At 40.5% G+C, this 12,609-nt stretch overlaps 1 protein-coding gene across 1 annotated transcript in view; it reads left to right on the top strand.

Annotated features, from left to right (window-relative positions):
- peli1b (pellino E3 ubiquitin protein ligase 1b) overlaps positions 1-12,609 on the top strand; it is a 43,063-nt gene that overhangs the window by 23,783 nt on the left and 6,671 nt on the right. The window contains exons 2-4 of the mRNA XM_053332887.1: positions 2,426-2,751; positions 10,432-10,561; positions 11,765-11,866. Coding sequence (XP_053188862.1) covers positions 2,669-2,751; positions 10,432-10,561; positions 11,765-11,866 — 315 coding nt within the window. The 5' untranslated portion in view covers positions 2,426-2,668. The remainder of the gene's footprint in view (positions 1-2,425; positions 2,752-10,431; positions 10,562-11,764; positions 11,867-12,609) is intronic.

Here is a 12,609-nt window from a genome sequence, read left to right as displayed (position 1 = left end):
ATTGTACCATGCAAGTCAGATCATAGAAAATCATCTTCAGTAAGTAAAACTTGACGCTTTTCGCTCCCACAGGTTTCCATCCAAATGTAACAATGTTTCTTGAAAGTTGTCCAAAGAGACTTGATTTAATGCGTGTTTCAATCCACTGCTGTAATGTGATTTTTTTTTTTTTAATGTGGAGTTGGGTCATTGAGAAAAACAACCGGTTGCGCAAATGTTCCACTCTGGGATCGTTAAACCATTGCAGAAAGAAGAGGGTGCAACAAGTTTAGGGCTGCAACTAAGTGATTAGACATTTGGTCCATAAAATGTTAGAAAACGGAGAAAGATATGGAGAACTGTAAGCAAAGCCCCGTGTGATGTCCTCAAATGTCTCGTTTTAGTCCACACAACCCAACAGTATTCAGTTTACTGTCATAAAGAAGTAAATAAACCAGAACATATTCATATGTGAGAAGGAGTCAAAGAATTTTAAAACATGATATAGCGTTATTTCATTTAGCTGCAGTTGTTCAATGTTGTGTTTTGAAATGCTCGCTGAACTCAAGAATGAAGATTAGTTAAATTCACACTCTGCACTCTGTCAATTAATATAATCCCTCATCCCGTACTGTACTGTACGTCTCATTCAAATACATGAAATATCTTCAATGTTCAGCGTATCACAAATGCTCATACAAACAATTCATTTGGCCCGTACTGAATAATAATATTGCTTCTGTTTGACATCTCTGACGTGTCTGAAATATTTATTTGGAAGGCCTCCGTATGAACTTCTCCCACGCAGTCTGATGGGACTGTATCTGCTTTCCTGCTTTTCATTGCTCCGAGAGAGTGAGAGAATACAGAGGAACACAAAGCTACCATCCCCACTCATCATCAAAACACTTTGCTTCCTATGCTTTATTCATGTCGGTCTCTGCATACTCTTAGCAGAAAGGCACTCTGGGAATTGTAGGAGGAAATATTCTGCTTCATATAAGGAGCACTGCCTGGATGTGAAGTGTTATGATATTGTTTCTGTTACTTTAAGATATCTTATTATGTTCATATAATTAGCTTTTATTGCTGAGGTAATAGGAGAGAGTGGGGGGAACATACAGGACCTCATGATGTGAACCTGTTGAACCTGTGATGTTGAGCATACAAGGTCTACAACAGGAAGCAACGTCTTTTCTCGCACAGCCTCACTTTCTCTTCCTCTCGCTGTGATTTCCTGTGTATTCAAAGAGCTGTGTTTGTGTTTTTTGAGTCATCCTCTGAAGTCAGCGTTTACAGACACCCACCTGGCTCTGCTAGCACAATAAGTCACATGTACCGCCGACCTTAGTCATGTCCTCGATGCTCCGAGGATTGCTTTTTTTTTTTTTTTTTTTTTTACGTGAATCTTTGCAATCGAATCTCAAGAGGTTGGAGTGTGTGGGGGAGTATTTTTGCTTTTTTTAAAAATATTTTTTTACCTCCCAGGCAATTTCAGCCATTTACAGTGGCTTGAAATATCTTAGTGGGAATCAGGCTACAGAGGGCTTAAAGGGGTAGCTTTGTTTCTCTCTGTTTTTTATTCTCACGCTTTGAAATGTCTTTTTCCTTTCGTACCGTCATGCATGTCATTGCAAACTCCTCTGCTGACCCTGTTGAGGGAATAGAGCGAGGGGCCACCTGCTTTTTTAATCTGTCAGGGAGACGCTTCATTTGAAAGGTGTAGGAGTCTATGAGCTGCTAATACTGTAACAAAAAAAAAAAAAAGATTTGATCCCTCACTGTCTTCCCACCCTTAAAGGAGCATGCCACCTGCATTTTTAACAAGTAAGTTAACAAGTTCGATCCTTCGCACACATTCAGACTGAAAAACAGCCCTCAGTTTGAAACAGAGCATTTGGTTGTATTGACGGAGGCGTGTTGTTTAAGGTGCTGCTGAGATGACTATGATGAAAGGCGATCCAGGAAGTTTGACAAACAGATCCTCGATTGTTTGTGTGAATGCACCTATAGTTCAAAGAGAATGCGAAGGTTTGTCAGATGGTCAAACATGATAAATAAAAATGACACTATGTAAAGTTCACAGTGCCGTGACGTTAACAGTATAAATACACTGTTAAGTTATGAAGTCATTTACAATTCTAGGAATATGCTCTAGCAAGTATTTGGTCTGCCAGCTGAGTGTTTTGCCAGATGACATCCTGTTGTTGTGGCATTGTTGTGTCAGGTTTGTCTCTTTTACCTGACAACCTTTTGTAAGGTTGCTAAGTCAGCGTTTCTTGACCTCTGTGATAATATATGTACTACTTGGACTAAAACTATTTTTTTAGATTTTCTTTTACATTTTTAGCCACAAATTGCATTTAAAACCTGTCACTTCCACTTCAGCCATCTTGATCAAAAACACACTAATCTTTGTGTTAATCCTTTCTTTGTCGCTCCGCAGGGCAGGACAATCGGCGCCGCGAGAGACGGACACATGAAGCATGAGAGGGTGGAGCTGAGGCTCAGCTGACCCTTCCCCTTTCCTCCTCCTCCTTTCCCCCCCGTGCGCCATTCGATTAGCACCCCCCCCCCTCCCTTACCCTCTTTTCCCCTTCCTGTCTCCCTCACCCTGGTGGATCTCACCCATCTTGCCTCCCCTCCTCTTCCTCCTCCTCTTCCTCCAAACCTCAATCAGCCGTGCCCAATGTACTCCCCGGAGCAGGAAAACATCTCCACCACCGCCTCCACCAAAGTGCCAGTGAAGTATGGAGAGCTCATTGTGCTGGGGTAAGCATCAACATACAGACCCTCGTCATTACATACAGAACACACACCAGAATGATCCAATCAACACTAAAATGATGGTCTAAATAAATTATTTTGTGATGAAATAATGGTCTGATAGTGTTATCATGATACACAAATCAACACTATTCAACCCTAATTAAAATCTTACAGTTTTAGCCATATGTCACCTAACAATGCCCTTCAAATCTGTGAACATAGCGGATTATTTTATGCCATATTACATTTTGTCACTGGAAGCTGAAATCATTGTTTTTCCAGTTGTGTCGACTTTTATGTTTCATGTTTGTCCACTTTTGGAAAAGAAAAGTATTTTGTGGATTTGTGGAAAACAGCTTTGAGACTTTGACATTAAATTTGGTGATACCTCTGGGAGATTAGGTCTTCTTAGCTGCAGTATGTTGTGAATATAAACTGTGTGTAACTGGCCATGATTAACAGTACTGGTCATTTTTGGATCTATGAGTCATAGCTGATAATGATTGGATGTGTTGCTCATAGTTTTTGGCTGTTCTACCTCAGTCCTGTTAATACACTTCTAGTATTTTAAGGCTAGTTTGGAACCACATGGACGGCACATGTAGACCTGTTTTACCTGATTTTAAAATTTGACCTTTTGGTTCTCATGGTGCACATATTAAAGACTCTGTTGCTGAGTTTCAATACAAACTGTATCTCCAAGCAGGGGTGTGTGGCGCTGGGTCACCACCCGCCCTGCAATTCCAATTGTGAAATACAGATTTTATTGAAAAGTCGTTTTTAATATAGTTGTGTGTGTGTGTGTGTGTGTGTGTGTGTATGTGTGTATGTGTGTGTATAAATTTCAGTTGATACTCGCATATAAATTATACATAATTACCGAAATGTGTGATGACTAATGAAAACGCAGCCTCCAATCTTTTTTCTGCTTGCCTAAGGGTGTACTTTTCCCCCACCCGACGACCGTATATGTGTGTAACATATTTGGCTTTTCCTGGTGGCCCCTGATTGGTTGATACAGCACGTCCGATCTGGATCTGGGGTGGAATATTTTATGCCCATGAAATGTAGCCAGATTGGGCTATTTTCCGCCCAATTGCTGCTTCCTTATTAGATAACATTTACCCTCCTGAAGGCAGGCCAAGCGTACATGGATCGTTGTGGTGCTGTGGTGATGGTTGTAAAGTGAAAGCAGCTGCTAAGTGGTCACCAAAACATACTTTTTAAAAAAAAAAACTTGTAGAAACTGCTAGCCTAGCTGCTAGCCTCCAGCAGCTGACTCTCTGCTACATTATACTGAACATACTCATGGCCAAAATACACAGAGATACCGAGAGCTGTAGCCCCAACTATTGGAAAAAGTCACACAATGCCACCGCCTCCCAGCCATAATGTCATTTGTGCCCCTTTAATCTACTTGTCACATCCACACACCCGAAACAACAGCGTATAGACATCAGTGATTTAGATACACACTTCTTTTCCCTCCAGAGGCACCAGAATACAAACCGTAAAGTCTAAATTACCTACAACAGACACTCACTCTGAGCACAGTCTTGTGTATATTTGCAGCGACAATATATTGTTCTTTTATTTACACGACGTTCCAATGATAGCACAATAGATAATCATAACTCAAGAACAATGGAAACAACAGTGACAAAGAGAGCAAGAGCTATTGCTGTGGTAAAGGTGTCCTTAGGGGGGATATATTTAGGATTTAGAAGCATTTCTAATGGTCAATTAGCTGGCAGATATCTTCTAACAAGCTTAGACTCTGAGTGATTCACTTGAAGATTCGACAAAATGCAGCAGAAAAGGAAAGCAACATAAAAAATGTGTAATATTTTTGTGTGGTTTAGACCAGCGAGCACTCAAATCACTTAACATAGTTATGATGAATAATAATAGTCTATTCTTAAATCTATGAGATATGTAATAAAAAGGAAAGAGAAGACATCAAAGGTATCAAAATAGGTGTTTCAGGTGATGATTCAGTGGAAGAGCTTTTTTTTTCTTTTTAGGAGAGGAGAGATGAACCACATTGCTTCTTATATTACAAGATGAGATGAATGTTGGTGACAAGTAACACTGATACTCATCTTAAACACCTTGGCTTTCTCTCCCCCCCGAGATTCGTTTTGACTGAAGTCCACATACTCAGCTGTAGGAAAAACCCTCCTCCCCGCCCTGCATCTTCAGCATAGAAGACATACAACTCTGTCCCAGCCCACTCCACAGAGGAATGCAGATGTCGGAAAGACTCCTCACACGCATAAACACACACACACACACACACACACACACACACACACACACACACACACACTTTTTATCTTGTGCAGCACACACACACACATTTTTCATGTCTCGCACAGACACACACACACAGTTGGTCTCTCAGCTGACTCACAGTTTGTTGTTCTGGAGCAGTATTGTCAGGGAGATGACCGTGGAAATTTTCCCTAGTGGAAAAAAAACGCAGTGAGCAGTAAACGCAGTTCCATGCCTTTACAAGGGAGAACCCCAGTTTTCCGTTTTGCTCGGCTTTTTCCACTCCTAATTTTTTTTTTTAATCTAGGTCAGGCCACCATTTTTAAAAGGTCAACAGGGGCAGTTTTTCGCTGGATGACACAAGTAGTCACACACATTGTACTTCAAGTAAGCCTGCTCAAACATTTTAATACGCATTACAGTGCTGGAAATGGATACTTATTGTGTGGCCTAAGTGGGAGTTGAGCCCTTAACTCTGGCATTAGCACCAGGTCTTAACCTCTGACCTCTGACAACCTGTTTAGTATCAGTAAGCTGCAATTTCTGCCATTTAAAAGCTGCATAAAGTCACTGCAACATTTCCCCAATACAAACACATATGAGTAGAAACATAAGACGGCATTAATATTATATAGAGTGGAGAAGCTTATTGATTGCAAATAATCCATCACATTAGCATTAGGCTTCTCTGAAAGAATGCAATGAAAAATGCAGCTAAAGTAAAAAGCACAATGCATTCTCGATCACATCCTAAATTGACGCATTTCCGTCGTAAAACTAACCATGTCATCGATCTGACAAGTGGTGACAGCATCCTTCTTTTTCTCACGTACAGTAGAAGGTGTGAGTGACTTGATGAAGGTGTGAAGATAAAGGGTTTTACTTTTTTTTCCCATAAACTTCAAAAGACATCCTGCATGAGGTCTTAGTCAAAGGTGCGTGGGATCAAAACCTGTTAAAAAGCAAAGAATCCCACACGCTGTCCATCAATTCAACTCACTCTCTCATACAAAAATGTTTGCTTTCATTTCTCCCTAGCTGATTATACAATTATGGTTTGTTTTAGTTTGCTAGATGAAAGACAATTGCAGTAAACTACTTAGAAGCCAGTATAGAACATTTTAATGATTGTGTAAATTAAAAAGCTTTAGCTGCAGTAAACTCCACCCATCTGGTGCTCCCAGCTGGATGAAACAAGTGCTTGGATTTAACTGTGACTCCTGTGTGACCAAGAACAGACACACACACACACACACATACGCAGATACTAATGGATACTACCCCGTCAACACGTAGCACGGTGTTGTGTCTGACCTCCTCACTAACCCCTGTGCGACATTACCATGTTTGAAGCCCAGTGATGCTAATGGACTAGTCCTGAGGAATGCTGCAGCGTCTCTGGAGACGATCTGTTTACATGCATACTGGACACCCATGTGGCTTTTTAAACAGCTGTGACATCACTCTATGCGCTGCAGTCCAACCTCCGAATCCACCTCTGTCTGTCTATATACAGTATGGCTGAGATTCTGTATTAGCATAGTAATTGTTTCTACAGGTTGAATCTTCACCTCTACTGTATGCCATAAACCTCAAGTGTCTCTAAAGTTACAACCATAGACATCACCCATTAGTTTGCAGTGGAGCCGGTTTAAAGTCCAGAGTTGCATCTTATATTTGGGGCCATCTTCTCCATGGAGTGCGAGGTGTTACCTTTAACACTCTGGAAACACGTTCTGAAACCTCGGACCCCATAACATTGAGATATCATAATGAAGTAGCATTAAACTTCCTGAAATATTGCGTGACAGCATCCAGTTTGGGTCTTGTTAGTGTAACTCCTGAACCACAAACACAGTCAGTATAACTGCTGCACGCCTGCTGAAAAATCACTTTATTCTTTAAACAGAAACTCTGAAAGTCCGTCTCAGCAGGAGTCCCGGAGCCGGGAGAGCTGGCAGGCGAGCAAACTGTCAATCACTACTTCTGTCGATCAACGCCTCCACACAGCAGCGACATCAAAGCTACTATAAGTCTTTAAATCTTATTAACGGGGCAATAATTTCCAAAATGATCACCGGCATATTATTAGAGGGGCCTGAATTTAGCAATTGAGACTAAAAGAGAGAAGTTGACGCATTTTTTCAGTGGGAGTCAATTGAAATATGGGATTTTGCACTGGTTGCCGTGGTAATTGCCACCTGGTTATTTCCCAGACAGCTTCACATGTGGAGACGGAGCTCACTGAAATAAATATTCTCTCTCTGTCTAACAGTTCACATCCACACGGTGTACATTTGGTCGTTTACTGAAGAGAAAAAAAATCTACTGTATCGTCTAATATCTACTTTTTAACATCTACTATCTACTAAGCGCTGAATGTTTTTCAAGAAAATGACCTTGTACATTTTTGGGAGTGTCTAATAAGTTTGTGATGTTCACACATGTAAACAGAGACACAGTGAATGACTCAATCATAGGCAGCAATTACTCACACAGGCTGTCTTTATATTTTTATGGGTTTACAGTGTAAATGGTAGCTTGTTGCTGCACACTGGGCTTTAGTTTACTAGTGTTTTCAGGGCACACACTCACAAGCTTGTTGCTAATTGTGAATTGAAGAGTAGCGTATGTGTCTGAACACACAAAAAAACTTTCTTTTCCTAACTTTGGTCCATCCTGCAACGTACGAACAACCTGTACAGTATATGCGCACAAACACACTAACTTCTTTTTTAACCCTCGGCCTTTCTGTCATTGTTTAGAGAATATTTGGATACGTGTATTTACAGGCACACATTGCTGCTACCCATGGGAACCTGGGTTTTAACTGCCAGCAACACTTTGAGCTTTACTCCGGCAGACTGCCCTGCCCTCTCTCCGGATACAGGGCTAAACTTCACCATGGTTACGCTTCTTGCCATGGTTACTCTTCCCAAACGTTGCTGCGGCTCTGTTCTTTCACCATGGTTACTCATAAACCCTCCCAGCGTTGTTTGATCCCAGCAGATCTGCTCTCTCTCCAGTCAAACAAAAACATTTAGCTGCGGGCTGGGCGTCTGTATGACCTGTCTGTGCCGTCTTTACTGGACTCAGTACAGTGGGTGGGTTCATTTAAGGAATCTGATTGGTCAGAGACACGCTCCATACAGGACGGCTCATTGTATTACACTTGTTACTGTGCAGGACCAAAAAATGGGAGCTGCAGCGTTTTCTTATTTATTTTTTCTTATTTTACTTTACAGAAGATTTTTAAGATATTACATGTGCAGTATGAACTCTACTTAGTTTTCTATTTTTCTGTTTCTGTGTCCAGTATGTGGAAACTTGAATCACTAAAAAAGTTCTGAAGCATTAAAAGTTCGCTTTTTGAAAGTTTAGACCAGTGGCACATGATTAAAAGATTTTGGAGCTGTCCAAATGTTTGTTGAAAACTATATTTATTTATTTTACTTGTGTGTGTGTGTGTGTGTGTGTGTGTGTGTGTGTGTGTGTGTGTGTGTGTGTATGTGTGGGCAAACTTCCTCAGCTGAATAATTAAAAGAAAACTTAGTCGATATTCAGCCAGCATTGTGTCTGTCATCACAGTGTTTGTAGTATAATGCGATTAAACAATGTTTAACTTTTGTCCATGTTGCCTGCACCCAGAGCTTCCTGCTCATTTGCTGGTCTGATGGGTGATGTAAAATGGAATTTAATGGAAAACTGCATTAAAACTCATCTCGACCATGCGCAGCTGTCAGTAGGTTTGCAATGATCGACATAACTGACACTGACTGGTTCGATATATCCAGAGTCGATTAGGTAAAATGTTTTGTAAATGAAAATAAGCATCATTAAAGAGACACTGCTCACCAACTTTGTCTCTGTAACTTTGTCTCTGTACTCGCTGCCTGCGCACTGCAAATACACCATCAGTAGATGATTGGACGAGATGTTCGCAATGCATTCTGGTTGTTGTAGGATCCCACCTGAAGAGCGGTATGGGGAATCTACAGCCTTTTTCTCAGTTTTCTCCAGTTATGGGGCACCGATTTCAAAAATAATTGCACTCTTCTGCCACAGAGGTGATCTAGTTTTAAGAAATCATCACATCCACAGTGGTGAATTCACCCTTTAAATATAATATTTGTTGATATTGCAACACATTTCACAAGATCCCAAATTTGTATGATGATTTCAATAGCTGGAAAAACAATGAATAAAGACAATAATTCAATATATGAATAATGCTTCAAAAGTCATAACTAATAAAATAAAAAGCCGTTGGATGAATTGAATCTGTGATCATGTCCGTGCCATCTTTCGCTGAATTATGACATTGCATTTATTACACTTTGAGTACGATGACAGTACATCAGTGAAGTCACAGGAGTCCATAACTTTTTGCGGCTTCTGGATGTCATAACAATGTTAAAGTGGCGAGCAGTGTTTATGTATGTGGTAATGTTTACAAAGCCACGGTGCTGCTAGCAGGAATATCACTTCACGCTGGTGACGGCTTATCGAAAACACGTGTGCGCAGTAAGGAATAAAACCTCTGTATATTCAGGGAATAGGCAACTGGAGTGTGCTTCACATGGATTTATACCTGGAAATCCAATAGCTCCACCGCAGTGATTAAATTATTGGCTGCAGGAGCAAATGTGCACTTTATAAGAGTTCCTTCACCAATCCAAAACTTTTACTTATTATTGTTTTTTGCATTATTGTTGTCGATGACTGAGATATATTGATTTTTATGATGCTACTTTTTTTGGGAGGCCCCTCTTCTTGCATTGAAGCATGGGCTGCAGCTGGATCAGTTTAAGCCACTTCTCAGAAACGATATTTTCTGGCTACTAACTGAACACACACACATACATACACCTATATATACTGTATATACAAACATACCGTTGACAGTGTTTTCTTACTTAAGGATATTAGGCAAGAAACACACTCTCAGAGACACAACGGCACAGTCACGGTGTTGTCGGGACTCACAGAGACTCTATTCTGTCAGAGGGAACGCCTCTGTTTATTCCCCTTTCCTCAGCCATGTATCAGGGCTAAATGAGACTCTCTGTGTGTTTATTTTCTCAGCCTTTCTGGGGGTTATGTTTGGAGGGCTTTGTTGTTTATGAGGACATGATGTGCTTTTGTAAAAAAAAAAAAAAAAAAGAAAGAAAGAAAAAAAGATGCATGCATATATGAAAAGTATAGTCTGCTTTTTGTGTGTGGATATGTGTGTGCGTGGTCTTAGGGGCACGAAGGGAGTGCACCAAATGCCTCAAGCATTTTCCACAATGTTTTTCCAGCGTATTATACAGCTGCTCAGACAATAATGCCCTATTGTTTTTTTTTTGTGTGTGTGTGTGTGTGTGTGTGTGTGATTGTCTTTGCGTGTGTGTGTATATGTATGTGCAGGTACAATGGCTCTCTGCCCAATGGGGACCGAGGCAGACGTAAAAGCCGTTTTGCACTTTGTAAGAGACCGAAGGCAAACGGGGTGAGACCCAGCACAGTTCACGTCGCCTGCTCTCCACAGGCAGCCAAGGTAAAATACGAAGACACACACACACACACACACACACACACACACACACAATACAGTATCATTTAGTCAACCCAGAGACCACAAAACTGCAGCCACTGAAACCCAACACATCAGCAGTTTTCTTCCTTCTTGAAAGTTTACGCTGTGATTTAAGTTTCAAGTTCAAGTCTTCCTATTACATAGTGAATAATTCAAAATACACACTGCACGTATCGGTGAGAAAATGGCTTTCTTTCCTCCGTCTTTTGCAGAGGTTCTCTTTGTTAGGTGTGTGATTTTGTTTGTCTGACAACATCAAATAAAACACACCCAGTTCACTTGAGTTGACCTGCGCTGCTCCACCAAAAGGCTTTTGTGAAATTCTGTTTGCTTTTGTGTCCTGTGATATAAAAGTGTCACACACACACACACACACACACACACACACACACACCATCCAGACAGAAAAAGAAAAAAGTACGAATATTCAGCAAACCTTTGCCGAAAAAATAAAAAGACTGTCAAGAGTTGAAAAAAAAGCTATTTGAACAATGTTTTTTTACACAGCGTTTGATTGGAACACACTGAAGGTTTATAAGAGAAACAAATGTGAACGGTTCAGTAGAAGGTAACAGAGCGTTTTCCACCAAAAAGTCCTGGGAAGCATATGTCTATGTGTTTCCATCATCAGTTATAAAGCTGGCCAGAAATCCTCCAAAATCTGTTAAATGAACTGGAGGACAGAAAGTGGTGTGTGTGAGTGTGTGTGTGAGAGAGTGTGTGTGTGAGAGTGTGAGTGTGAGGACCTTTGCTTCTATGGTTTAACATCTGTACTTAATGTATTTTTGTGTGTGGACACTCTCTCACACATACACACACACATATACAGACACAAACACACAGAGAGGCCAGCTTTTGGTAATTTAAAGAGTCTGGAAGAGTGATTGTCCTTTTCTGTCCTGTGGGTGGTCCTGAATGACAGAAAAAGGGGGCTGAGTTAGGGTCCAGAAAGTGACTATATAACTGAACTCTTCACCCTCTCCACCCTTCCTCTGTCCATCTATTGTTCTCAGCGAGCAGATGTCAGAGCTGTTTTTGTTATCAAGCATGTTAAGGTTCATCCCTCTTGTGGATTTTAAATGAAGGGGTTTTTATTGGAGAGTGCCTAAAGGTCTTCTTCTGTATTGATCTCTCTCCTTTCTTTTCCCTCCACGTCCCCGCCAGGCCATAAGCAACAAAGACCAGCACAGCATCTCGTACACTTTGTCTCGAGCCCAGACGGTGGTGGTGGAGTACACCCATGACAGCAATACAGACATGTTCCAGGTAACAAGCCTCAACTTCTACCACCAGGACTGAAGCCTTAGAACCAATTTACAGTCCTACTTTCTCCCCACTTTACTGCTTTACTACTCACACATACTTGCTGAAATGAGAGTTAGTAATATTTAAGTGTCAGCAGCCTTATGGTATTTAATTTGATAGAGAGCATTTCATTTAGGTGAGAATGATTAAGATGGTGATGTACATTGCAGCAAAATTGTCTTTTTTAATGAGTTGTCTTTATCAGAATATTGTGCAGTATAATTGAGACAGTTATTGAACACACAGCTCTATAAGTCCTATATGATATAAACCTAATTTGACATGCACATTTTGGGTCATCTCTATGGATGGAAAACCCAGAGACATAAATCATTGAGCTTAGGTTCATCTTTGACATTGGAAACAGCAGTTTAGGAAAACTCATCTCCACTTCGTTGCTGTTGTGGAGCTTTTTAATCAGATTTTTCTTCTTTTTTTTGGATCTTGATTAGCTGCCGCACAGCAGTTACTATGGCAACAGCAACAACAACAATAAAACAAACAGCAATTTAAAATCAAAATTGATCAATGAAGCCAGAAAACACAATCAAAGCCAAATATAATGATCAAAAAAATGACTGAAAACAAACGTACAATAAAAACAAGGACTAACAACACTAATTTGTCAAGTTAGAAACAAAAAAGAAGATAAACATAATAAAACAAAGTTCCAACACTGTTAGAGTAACGTTATGTAGGATTCA

This window comes from Scomber japonicus, chromosome 14 (assembly GCF_027409825.1).
Source record: "Scomber japonicus isolate fScoJap1 chromosome 14, fScoJap1.pri, whole genome shotgun sequence".
NCBI classification, from domain to species: Eukaryota; Metazoa; Chordata; class Actinopteri; order Scombriformes; family Scombridae; genus Scomber; species Scomber japonicus.
The sequence above is the reverse complement of the archived record's forward strand: the minus strand, read 5'-3'. Positions and strand labels throughout refer to the sequence as shown.